General features: G+C 51.1%; 1 protein-coding gene across 3 annotated transcripts in view; it reads right to left on the bottom strand.

The window, feature by feature from the left end:
- SDK2 (sidekick cell adhesion molecule 2) overlaps positions 1–10,794 on the bottom strand; it is a 945,724-nt gene extending 934,930 nt beyond the window's left edge. For all 3 annotated transcript variants that reach the window (XM_069199807.1, XM_069199808.1, XM_069199809.1), the window contains exon 1: positions 8,068–10,794. In XM_069199807.1, coding sequence (XP_069055908.1) covers positions 8,068–8,176 — 109 coding nt within the window. In that variant the 5' untranslated portion in view covers positions 8,177–10,794. The remainder of the gene's footprint in view (positions 1–8,067) is intronic.
- Between the last annotated feature and the right edge of the window lie 2,221 nt (positions 10,795–13,015).

The following is a 13,015-nucleotide window of genomic DNA, read 5'->3' as shown; positions in this document are numbered from 1 at the left end:
GGGAGCTCCAGGTCTGTTCCAGGTCCGGGTCTGTGATGAAGCAGTGTATTACCAGAGCACATCGGAGATCCAGGTCTGTTCCAGGTCTAGGTCTGTGATGGAGCAGTGTATTAGCAGACCACACCGGGAGCTCCAGGTCTGGTCCAGGTCCGGGTCCGTGATGAAGCAGTGTATTAGCAGAGCACACTGGGAGCTCCAGGTCTGTTCCGGGTCCGGGTCCGTGATGAAGCAGTGTATTACCAGAGCACACCAGGAGCTCCAGGTCTGTTCCAGGTCCGGGTCTGTGATAAAGCAGTGTATTACCAGAGCACACTGGGAGCTCAAGGTCTGTTCCAGGTCCGTGATGAAGCAGTGTATTACCAGAGCACACAGGGAGCTCCAGGTCTGTTCCAGGTATGGGTCCGTGATGAAGCAGTGTATTACCAGAGCACACTAGGCGCTCCAGGTCTGTTCCAGGTCTGTGATGAAGCAGTGTATTCCCAGAGCACACTGGGAGCTCCAGATCTGTTCTATGTCCGAGTCTGTGATGAAGCAGTGTATTACCAGAGCACACCAGGAGCTCCAGGTCTGTTCCAGGTCTGTGATGAAGCAGTGTATTACCAGAGCACACCGGGAGCTCCAGGTCTGTTCCAAGTCCGGGCCTGTGATGAAGCAGTGTATTACCAGAGCACACCGGGAGCTCCAGGTCTGTTCCAGGTCCGTGATGAAGCAGTGTATTCCCAGAGCACGCAGGGAGCCCCAGGTCTGTTCCAGGACCAGGTGCTTGATGAAGCAGTGTATTACCAGAGCACACCAGGAGCTCCAGGTCTGTTACAGGTCCGGGTCCATGATGAAGCAGTGTGTATTAACAGAGCACACCAGGAGCTCCAAATCTGTTCCCGGTAAGTGTCTGTGATGAAGCAGTGTATTACTAGAGCACACCGGGAGCTCCAGATCTGTTTTAGGTCCGGGTCAGTGATGAAGCAGTGTATTACCAGAGAACACCGGGAGCTCTAGGTCTGTTCCAGGTCCAGGTCCGCAATGAAGCGGAGTATTACCAGAGAACACCGGGAGCTCCAGGACCGTTCCAGTTGCGGGTCCACGATGAAGCAGTGTATTACCAGAGCACACCGGGAGCTCCAGGTCTGTGATCAAGTAGTGTATTCCCAGAGCACACCGGGAGCTCCAAGTACGGGTCTGTGATGAAGCAGTGTATTACCAGAGCACACCAGGAGTTCCAGGTCTGTGATGAAGCAATGTATTACCAGAGCACACTGGGAGCTCCAGGTCTGTTCCAGGTCCGGACCCGTGATGAAGCAGTGTATTATGAGAGCACACTGGGAGCTTCAGGTCTGTTCCAGGTCCGGGTATGTGATGAAGCAGTGTATTACCAGAGCACACCAGGAGCTCGAGGTCTGGTCCAGGTCCGGGTCTGTGATGAAGCAGTGTATTACTAGAGCACACCGGGGGCTCCAGGTCTGTTCCAGGTACGGGTCCGTGATGAAGCAGTGTATTACCAGAGCACACCAGGAGCTTCAGGTCTGTTCCAGGTCAGTGATGAAGCAGTGTATTACCAGAGCACATCGGAGCTCCAGGTCTGTTCCAGGTCTAGGTCTGTGATGGAGCAGTGTATTAGCAGACCACACCGGGAGCTCCAGGTCTGGTCCAGGTCCGGGTCTGTGATGAAGCAGTGTATTACTAGAGCACACCGGGGGCTCCAGGTCTGTTCCAGGTACGGGTCCGTGATGAAGCAGTGTATTACCAGAGCACACCAGGAGCTTCAGGTCTGTTCCAGGTCAGTGATGAAGCAGTGTATTACCAGAGCACATCGGAGCTCCAGGTCTGTTCCAGGTCTAGGTCTGTGATGGAGCAGTGTATTAGCAGACCACACCGGGAGCTCCAGGTCTGGTCCAGGTCCGGGTCCGTGATGAAGCAGTGTATTAGCAGAGAACACTGGGAGCTCCAGGTCTGTTCCGGGTCCGGGTCTGTGATGAAGCAGTGTATTAACAGAGCAGACCGGGAGCTCCAGGTCTGTTCCAGGTTCGGGTCTGTGATGAAGCAGTGTATTACCATAGCACACAGGGAGCTCCAGGTCTGTGATGAAGTAGTGTATTACCAGAGCACACACTGGAGCTCCAGGTCTGGGTCTGTGATGAAGCAGTGTATTACCAGAGCACACCAGGTGTTCCAGGTCCGTGATGAAGCAGTTTATTACCAGAGCACACAGGGAGCTTCAGGTCTGTTCCCGGTCAGTGATGAAGCACTGTATTACCAGAGCACACCAGGAGCTCCAAGTCTGTTCCATGTCCGGGTCTGTGATGAAGCAGTGTATTCCCATAGCACACCGGGAGCTACACGTCTGTTCCAGGTCTGTGATGAAGCAGTGTATTACCAGAGCACACCGGGAGCTCCAGGTCTGGTCCAGGTCCGGGTCTGTGATGAAGCAGTGTATTACCAGAGCACACCAGGTGTTCCAGGTCTGTTCCAGGTCCGTGATGAAGCAATGTATTACCAGAGCACACCAGGAGCTCCAGGTCTGGTCAGGGTCCGTGATCAAGCAGTTTATTACCAGAGCACACCAGGAGCTTCAGGTCTGTTCCCAGTCAGTGATGAAGCAGTGTATTACCAGAGCACACAAGGAGCTCCAGGTCTGTTTCAGGTCCGGGTCTGTGATGAAGCAGTGTATTACCAGAGCACACCGGGAGCTCCAGGTCTGTTCCAGGTCCGGGTCCATGATGAAGCAGTGTATTACCAGAGCACACCGGGAGCTCCAGATCTGGTCCAGGTCCGGGTCCGTGATGAAGCAGTGTATTACCAGAGTACACCAGGAGCTCCAGGTCTGTGATGAAGCAGTGTATTACCAGAGCACACCGGGAGCTCCAGGTCTGTTCCAAGTCCGGGCCTGTGATGAAGCAGTGTATTACCAGAGCACACCAGGAGCTCCAGGTCTGTTCCAAGTCCAGGCCTGTGATGAAGCAGTGTATTTCCAGAGCACGCAGGGAGCTCCAGGTCTGTTCCAGGTACGGGTGCTTGATGAAGCAGTGTATTACTAGAGCACACCGGGAGCTCCAGGTCTGTTACAGGTCCGGGTCCGTGATGAAGCAGTGTATTAGCAGAGCACACCAGGAGCTCCAGATCTGTTCCAGGTCCGGGTCCGGGATGAAGCAGTGTATTACCAGAGCACACTGGGAGTTTCAGGTCTGTTCCAGGTCCAGGTCTGTGATGAAGCAGTGTATCTCCATAGCACACCAGGAACTCCAGGTCTGTGATGAAGCAGTGTATTACCAGAGCACACCTGGAGCTCCAAGTCTGTTCCATGTCCGGGTCTGTGATGAAGCAGTGTATTCCCATAGCACACCGGGAGCTACAGGTCTGTTCCAGGTCTGTGATGAAGCAGTGTATTACCAGAGCACACCGGGAGCTCCAGGTCTGGTCCAGGTCCGGGTCTGTGATGAAGCAGTGTATTACCAGAGCACACCAGGAGCTCCAGGTCTGGTCCGGGTCCGTGATCAAGCAGTTTATTACCAGAGCACACCGGGAGCTTCAGGTCTGTTCCCAGTCAGTGATGAAGCAGTGTATTACCAGAGCATACCAGGTGTTCCAGGTCCATGATGAAGCAATGTATTACCAGAGCACACCAGGAGCTCCAGGTCTGGTCCGGTCCGTGATCAAGCAGTTTATTACCAGAGCACACCGGGAGCTTCAGGTCTGTTCCCAGTCAGTGATGAAGCAGTGTATTACCAGAGCACACAAGGAGCTCAAGGTCTGTTTCAGGTCCGGGTCTGTGATGAAGCAGTGTATTACCAGAGCACACCGGGAGCTCCAGATCTGGTCCAGGTCCGGGTCCGTGATGAAGCAGTGTATTACCAGAGTACACCAGGAGCTCCAGGTCTGTTCCATGTCCAGGTCCGTGATGAAGCAGTGTATCCCATAGCACACCGGGAGCTTCAGGTCTGTTCCAGGTCCGTGATGAAGCAGGGTATTACCAGAGCACACCAGGAGCTCAAGGTCTGTGAAGAATGATGTAATTACCACAGTCGGCTTTGGATGTATGATGATGCAGTGCATGGTCTGAGCACTCCAGGGTGTCTACTAATAGAGACAGGGGTCTTTGATGAAGCAGCTACCTGAGCACTCAAGGTTATGTACCATTAAAGGTACAGGTCTGTGATGAAGAATTGTAGTACCTTACCTTACAAGACTTCCATGTCTGTCGAAGCAGTGTGTTACAGTGGCACTCAATGGAGCCTGTACCCTTAAGGTCATGAGACTTGGGGACCCATGGCATTACCTGAGCACTGAGGAGGGCTTCAGGTCTGAGATGAAGAAGTGCCTGCACCATTAGGCCATTAGGCCACTTGGCCATGGTAACGCAGCACCTTACCTTGTCACTCAGGGGATTTCAGGTCTGTGATGAACAGTGTATCACCATGCTTCACTTGGGGGCACCGATCAGGGAGTCCTAGATTTGTTTTAACGTATAGCATTGCTACAGCACCCATAGTGAGTTACATTAGGCAGGGCCGGTCTGTGATAAAGTAGTGTTTACTGTAACGTTCAAGGTGTCTGTACCAATATGGTCACAATGTGAGCTGTAGCTTTGGTATTTCATACATGTGATGAAGCAGGGTACCCCACTGCCCGCAGAGGGGAGGCGGTCTATACATCAGACGTCCTCAGGTGTCAACTCAAGTAGTGGCCTGCCATGGCACACGGGGGTTGGGGGGTCTGTGCATCAGTGGATACCAGGAGTGTGATGGCAGCAGGTCCCGCCTATATACCCTACAGAGAGGGTGAAAGTGGCACACCTAACTTACAAATACATGTTGGGAATCCCACTGAAAGGTAGGGATCTGTCATGCGGAGACTACGTGTGCAACAACGTAGAGGAAACTTTACTGCAGACCGTCCAGCATAAAGAAGTGAAGATTAGAATGGATGCAATGCTGGCCTTATAGTTGTTCCTGCATGTAATTGCGTCTGAGTGCAGAATGTGCATAAGGGGTACAAGTTGTGCTGTTATTACTGCACAGCTTTCCGAAAACCAAACATGCGCCGACAGTGTGGGTGTTACTAGTGCACTCTGACTTGTAAATAAAAAAGCAAACACATCAATTGTATCTTATTAGTGCATTCTGCTGGTAAAGGTTTGTAAGACCAGTACAGAACAACGAACTTGTGGGTTACAGGATGTCGCACCTGTGTAGTGTATGATTACTACTGCATGGTAAGTGGTACAAAAAAAAAAATCAGCACAGAAAGGGTGTACTTTACTTTCTTTTCTCCAGTTGGTTTCATTGTTTTGCAGCGCAAACTTGGCCTAAGGACATTAGAGGACTTTACAACAGTACCAGACATAGTGAGACACAACATACACATTTGAAAAATATGTGGGCACAGGGATATTAAGTGATTTGCCCAGAATCACAGGACTTTGAGCAGAAGCCAGGATTCGATCTCGGCAGTTCTAGCCACTAGGCCACATCCGTTCCAAAGTGAGTGCAGGCTGAATGGTGCATAAATAAAAATCAACATGTGGCATACAAAATGTGGCTCTCTCGAGCGTACAGTCTACTCAGATTACTGCATAGGTAGGGTGACCAGACGTCCCGGATTTCCCCGGACAGTCATGGTTTTTACCTGATGCTTCTCTTAATTTTAAACAAATGTCCAGGTTTTTGGGACAAAGGTCAAATTATTACATAAATGTTCCAGTTTTTGGGACAAAGGTCAAATTATTACATAAATGTCCCAGTTTTGGGGACAAAGGTCAAATTATCTAGGGAAGCATAAATTCAAGGTTTTCTCTCCTTTAACAGAGGCCTACAGAGTATGCAATAAATAAAGTATTTTATCTGTTAATGTCAGGCAACACAGTCCCCTGTCTGCTCCCAGCAGAGAGAGGAGTGGGGGACAGAGAGAGGTGGGTGGGGTCGGGTTGGGGGAGCAGGGTGGGAAGTCAAGCAATAGCTAATTTTATATGTATAGTCTTGTAAATGTGCGTGTGTGTATATATATATATATATATATATATATATATATATATATATATATATATATATATTTAAACACACATGTATAGGCACACATTCACAAAGCTACACAAAAAAGGGACATGCCAGATATAAAAGTGAGTGAAAAGTCCCTAGTCCTTCTTTTATGTCTGACCTGTCCCGGTTTTTGCTCCTCAAAATCTGGTCATCCTATGCAGAGGGACCAGTAAAACGGCTGTGTGAAGAGTGGAACCGCGCATTGCCTCATTACCGCAGAGGTACACGGGTACCCCTACATTGCAGACTGCTGTGCCTATGCATTGTTCTGTTATTACTAGCGGCTATTTGGAAGGCAAAAATCAACACGTGACGCGCAGAACCTGGTAACTTGTGTGCTTTACTGTACTACTGCATTCTGAGCGGCACAGTGCACATTCTAATGAAGAGTGAAATGTTCTGGCCATGCACACGAAAACGAACACACGAATTGCAGAATGTTCTACGCACGCGTTGGTCTTTTACTACTGCAAGCTGGCAAGTACCCACCAAAGAACATGCCGAATTCAGATAGAGTCCTTGAGCATTGCACTGATATCACGGAAAGCTGACTGGTGCAGAACAGTGCACACGAGAGACTCTGTGGTACCACTTGGCTCGCGTGGCCAAGTCGAGGCGCTCATCTACTAGGTCGACTCCGCAGAATCAGATATATGGCCTATGAGTAGGGTAACCAGATTTTGAGAAGCAAAAACCGGGACAGGTCAGACATAAAAGAAAGACTAAAGACTTTACTCTCATTTTTATACCAGTCCTGTCACGTTTTTTGCGTAGCTTTGCGAATGTGTGCCTGTACATGTGTGTGTTTATATATATATATGTATAAACACACACATACATACATACAGACATTTACAAGACTACATATATTAAATTAGCTATGGCTTGACCTCCCACCCTGCACCACCCCCAACCCGTCCCACCCACTTCTCTCTACTCCCCACTGGTCTCTCTACTGGGAGCAGACAAGGGACTGTGTTGCCTGACAGTAACAGATAAAATACTTTAATTATTTCATAATTTGTAGGCGTCTTTCACTTATGCTTCCCTAGATGATCTGACCTTTGTCCCCAAAACCGGGAGATTTATTTAAAATTAAGAGACGCGTCGGGACACCGGGACTGTCCGGGACGTCTGGTCAGCCTACCTATGAGCCATGTCCTTTACGGCTGCCCTATCAGCCAAGGTTGGAAGGCCCGTGGGAGTGAACGCCGATTGTGGGGTAAAGGGTGGGGCAATCACTTTAAGGTAATGGGTTCGAATAGTTCCAGTGGGGCAGGGGCGGCGAATGGTCATAAGCTACCCACGCCCCGCCGCCGCCCCCAGTCCTTCCATCAACAGTAAATGACAGAAACACACATTCGCAGGGGAATCTGCTAATGTTTTGCTAAACGGAATCGTCTCTGCTGCAGACCGCACAATGTGCATATGCGCCTCATACGCACAAGTGTGCCCGTGCATTGCACTCTTAGTACCGTGCACTGTCACACAATACAACGGAACTCCAAGGAGAACACGGGAAACGCCTATCTGTTCAGTCCACAAAACAATAAAAAATACAATCAGTTGGAGAATCCCCCGATCAGGAGGACAGAAGAGGAGGGTATTCCGTAAGAATAAAGGGTGCGTTCCCTTTATTCTACAAAGAGCCATTGAGAAAGTTACAGAGGGCTCGAGTCACGTGAAACAAGATCTCAGACTGTAGTCAAAAGGGAAGGGGTAAGAATGTGAGTTTTACAGTGTTTCTAAACATTCTCACACTCACATACATCAGATTAAATATTAGTCCATACGTAAATCAGGTGACCTGCAAAAGTTGTGTAAAACGCCCTTTTCGGACAGAGCTCACATTCTCCCGAAATAAAGTGATCCTACATTGTGCAAATGTAAGTGCTGTGAATGCGCCAGCGCTTTCTCGTCGGGGTGTAAGAAAGCGCTACATAAACGCAAATACAGCAAAGCACGAATAGACCCCAAAACCACAAACAGTACGTCTTTACAAAAAAGACAGCAAAGAAGCAAATTGGACGTAACCAACCTTGAGCCCTGGCTGAATAGTCAAGCAGCTGACACAAGAGGACCCAGAGGGACAGCTTCCAGCTCCCGGTCCGCAGCATGGCTCCAAGAGTGGCTTGTTTGTAATCCATGGAGGTTCAGACCGGGAAGTACCAGACCCGAGGGAGGAAGAAAGGATCGAGGTTTCTAAAGTGCTGCTCTTGGGGGGGCCAGGGAATGCGGAGGAGGTGTGGGGAGCAACCGGGGAGACAAGCCCTCTAAGGATTCCAAGCAGGGCGATTGTGCTGAGGATTAAAGTGCCAAGTAGAACGATGCTGCTGAGGATGAAGGGTGCCAGGCAGCGCGAGGCTGAGGAGATGTCATGCGTGGGAGTAGCTCTGGGCAGCTCTCTGGTACACACCTGTTTGTGTATTCGCGGTCAAAGAGATGCCACAGATTCTCCACGATGTGAAGGGTGCAAAGAGAGCAGAACTTTAATTTTTTTTTTTTTTAAATCGCAGTTATTTATTGTGTGGATTTATAATCTCAGGTGTGTTCACGCGCGAGTCTCCGTGTCCCTGAATCACGCTCCATATTCACTCGTGAGGTTGGGGAGCCGCACTCCCCCTTGGGCCGGTTTCTGCCAAACTCTCCGTTCTGCTGACCTCTCACGTATCAGACGGCACCGGCAAATGTTTAGGGCAGGGAGGGTGTCAAAGCCGGTTGCCTGCTGCGCTCCCGTGGGGGCCGGTGGTCTGCTGGTGAGAGGGTCCCACCAGGAGAGTTCTAGCCCTGGCTATCCGTGCAAGCCGTGGAGGACGGCCCTGCTGCTGCTTGCACACACTTCTCGAGCGCCAGCACTCCCTGCACACACCCGCGCTGTTCCTGCCTCAGGAGCTCACACAGGAAGCTTCACTGTAGTCGCAGCCCATGGGCAGTGCCGCGCCTCTCGCACAGTGCCTGGTCCTCACACGGGGAGGTACCTGCTCAGCTCCTCTGTGCGTATCAGGCCAATTGCAGTTCTCGCATAACCTTACACTACATGCACGAGAACCCGCGCAGTTTTACTCCATTCCATTCGTGTGCACCCTCGGTGCAGTTCCTGCCAATGTGTCCTCCTCGCTTAGCTCTTGTGCACTTTCTGCTGCCTTTAAGCGCTCGTGTGCACTTCACTGCTCCGTTCCCAGCCTCGTGCTCTGTGCTTCTTGTAGTCCTGTTTAGGCTCTTGTGAAGACCCGTCCCTTCCTCAGCCTCCCGTGCACTCCATGCCCCGTGCACCCCATGTACGAAGTCACGTGCAATGCATGCCCCTTGACATGCTTAATCCTGTGAGTACTTTCTGCTCGGTCTCCTCCACCTCCTGCTACTTGCACTGCCTGCTCAACCTAGTACAGATGCTTCCCTTGCAGTACCTGCCCCGCCACTGTGTAGCTCCTGCTCCTTGCACTACCTGTTCAGCATGGCACTCCTGCAATCCCTCCGCATGTAGTTCCTGCTCCCTGCAGTCTCTCCTCACACTCGTGTGCTGCTCCTTGCACTACTTGCTCAGCCTGGCATGCTGCTCCTGCTTTTCCTTAGTCTTGTATTCAGTTACTGCTCCTCGCAGTCCCCCCTCGGCCTCGTGTGCAGTTCCTACTCCTTGCAGTATCTCCCCAGCCGCTCAGATTCGTGTGCAGCTCCTGCTCCTTGTAGTGTCTGCTCAGCCTAGTATGCTGCTTCTGCAGTATTCCTGCAGTAGTTCCTCAGCCTCGTATGCAGTTCCTACTCCTTGCAGTCCCGTCTCAGCATCGTGTGGAGTTCCTGCTCCTCGCAGTACCTCCTCAGCCTCGTATACAGCTCCTACTTCTTGCAGTTCCGCCTCAGCCTTGTATTCAGTTCCTGCTCCATGCAGTCCCTTTTCAGCCTCATGTGCAGTTCCTGCCCCTTGCAGTACTTGCTCAGCCGCGTTCCTACTCCTGGCTGTACCTGCCCAGATTCGTGGACAGCTCCTGTTCCTTGTAGTACCTGCTCAGTCTCGTGTGCAGTTCCTACTCTGTACTACCTCCTCAGCCTCGCGTGCAGTTCCTAATGCTTGCAGTACCTCACCAGCCTCGTATGCAGTTCCTACTCCTTGCAGTCTCCCCCCAGCCTCGCGTGCAGTTCCTACTTTTTGCAGTACCTCTGCAGCCTCGTATTCAGTTCCTGCTCCTTGTAGTACCTGCTCAGCCTCGCGTGCAGTTCCTACTCCTTGTAGTACATGCTCAGCCTCGCGTGCAGTTCCTACTCCTTGCAGTACTTCACCAGCCTCGTATGCAGTCCGTGCTCCTTGCAGTCCCCCTCAGCCTTGTGTGCAGTTCCTACTCCTTGCAGTACCTCTGCAGCCTCATATGCAGTTCCTGCTCCTTGCAGTATTTGCTCATCCGCGTGTGCAGCTCCTGTTCCTTGCACTACCTGCTCAAATTCGTGTGCCGCTCCTGTTCCTTGCAGTATATGCTAGTCTAGTGTGCTCCCTTCTCCTCGCACAACCTGCTCAGCTCCGTGTGCAGTTCCCCGCTGAGCACAAACTTTCCTCCTCCTGCATGGCATCCACCAGCATCAACGTGCCGCGTGCGGGATTCTGTTCATTGGGGAGAGGGCGGATAACTGGGCGCCTGGCGGGGACGTTCCCAGGGGGCTCCCAGCTGCCCCTTTTGCCTATAACCGGACTGCCTGTCCTCTCATCCGGGCTGCACTCGCAGGCTCTCCCGCTCTGGCTCCACTGCCGGCTGTGAGCCGGGAACGGATGCGTGTGTGTGGATACCGCTGGGTAGAATGGAGTGGTGAAGTGATGGGAGAGCAGGCTGAGGGATAGAGATGATGCCGCGGAGAGGAGAGAGACACAGTGCCACCTGCCGGACATTTCCGAGAAAGGTGCCGCGGGCCTGGGAATCCGTGCCCCAGATGATGTTTGTTGTCATATGTGAATTACCAAAAGAAGCCATAAGCATAATCACATAGCCATGCCCCATAACAGCTGGCCAAGAGTTAGTCATGGCTTTTGTACCCCCATCCCTAACCACCCCCGGTGCACAGGTAGCGGAACGAGACCGACCCTAATCTTTACAAGTCATGGATGCTAGACTGACACACACCAGCAGGGAATTTGAAAACCAGAGCTAAGCAAGCATGCTGGCCCGGATGACTGCATACAAATACGCCCACAAAATAACGCGACAACGATAATGTATAAAATCTCTCAAAACTTACATGAGGCGTTATAATCAAGAGCAGAGCATCTAGGGTCACAAAACCACCCAGCTGCCTCAGCAGGCTAAGAGTTCCCTGCTGAGATATCAAGTGTAATATCAAAGTCCCTCCCTAGTTCGAACTCGATTGAGTCATCTGGGTCCCCTAGCCATTCGATGTCACTTGATTGAGCCACATGACAACATTAGCACATGTGTATTTTGGAACACTTAGAAACAATAACAACGCCACAAGCGTTCCATGCAGTTCAAGTGCTGCCAGATGCTGTTCACCAAACGCGTTTTCTTGGCGGGCTTTTCAGAGCCCTCGCTTTCCCAGTGGACGGCGATGGGGACAAAGGAGATCCCAATGCACTCCTCGCCACGCCTATAATCAGCAGGCAGAGGTCACAGCCCATGGCCCCGTGACCCTGACGTCACTCTCTCTTTCAGCCCACTGACCCGTGATACGGCAGTGAGGCGGCCGAGGGGCGGGATCAAGGGAGAGCTGTCCTGAAATGCAGTGAGCACCTGTGGCAGCTGCCCTTATTCTTAGAGTTTAGGATCGTTTTAATGTGATAGTGAAAAATGGACCCACGTGAACCGAACGTTGCCCTTCTCAACATTCCTGGCAAACCATCGTAGGATAGCGAGAAGGGACACGGATGCGTGCTTCATGCCGCACTGTCCCTCCATGGTGAGCCCTGCGATTCTTTAAAATTTTCTTTTACTTCGCTCACCTTTGAATTGTAGTTAATTTTTACTGTCCTACTGATCCTCTGCTGTCATTTTCTGCCCTGTTTCTGCTCTGACATCCGGTTTATTTATTTATGCAGATTTCTGTAGTGTAAATTTGGCCTCAGGGTATTAGAACGGGGTTTGGGGGGCGGGGCGACTTTAGAGACCTGACTCCCCCTCCCCCCCCCCCCCCCCCATCCCCCCAACACAGGGCTATTTGGGGCTGCCCAGAGGACTGCATGGCCCATTGGTGGCAGTTTAGTAAGGGGACGGGCCAAGGTGCCATTTTAGATGAGGTGGCGACACAGCAGTTGAGCTGAAGCAGTCAGTTTTTGTTAGCAGTAGCGAGGGTACAAGGAAGTAATCTTGTGGGTCGCTGGCGGTGGTTGGAAAAGAGAAGGGAGAGGTAGCCTTCGGGCTTGATTACGAGCGGGATGGTGTTTTCTGACCTCTGCGTTAAACCCTGTTTGCACGGGGTCGGAATTACACGTTTGGTTGTATTTAACTCATCCAGATCATACCAGAATCGTTAAATACTTCAACCTTTGTTACATTTCGGCGGGTCAATCCTGCCAAAATTTGATAGAGGCAAAGAATACAGTATTTACTATACCATGCAAATTTGTATGCATTAAACACCATTATCTGCATGCTCTTCCCCAGAAACTGAGAATAGGTGCTACTTATTGCCCCCGATGAATAATTAACCTCGTGATAGTGTTATTTATCAGGTGCGATAAATAGCACCTATAGTCATAATCACGGGCTTCGTGGGTTTAAGACTGAGGGGAAGAATAGTGCCAGTAGTGATGGCTGAGGGCTCATTTATTGAAGCAAGCATCAATGTGGAGGTGGCATAAGGGCCCTCAGGCAAGCATGGCGTGAGGATACTGGCACTAGTGGTGGAGTGGTATTAGGAGAGGCTGATCGGGTTCTTTTGGTTGATGGCATGGTAGTGGCTCTCTTTGGTTGCTCGCCCCATGCCAGAAAATGTTGAAATTAGCATCAGGTGAGCAGTGGCTTGGGAGGGGAGAAATATGTCTAAAAAAT

The sequence above is a fragment of the Pleurodeles waltl genome, chromosome 7 (assembly GCF_031143425.1).
Source record: "Pleurodeles waltl isolate 20211129_DDA chromosome 7, aPleWal1.hap1.20221129, whole genome shotgun sequence".
Classification (NCBI taxonomy): Eukaryota; Metazoa; Chordata; class Amphibia; order Caudata; family Salamandridae; genus Pleurodeles; species Pleurodeles waltl.
The sequence above is the reverse complement of the archived record's forward strand: the minus strand, read 5'-3'. Positions and strand labels throughout refer to the sequence as shown.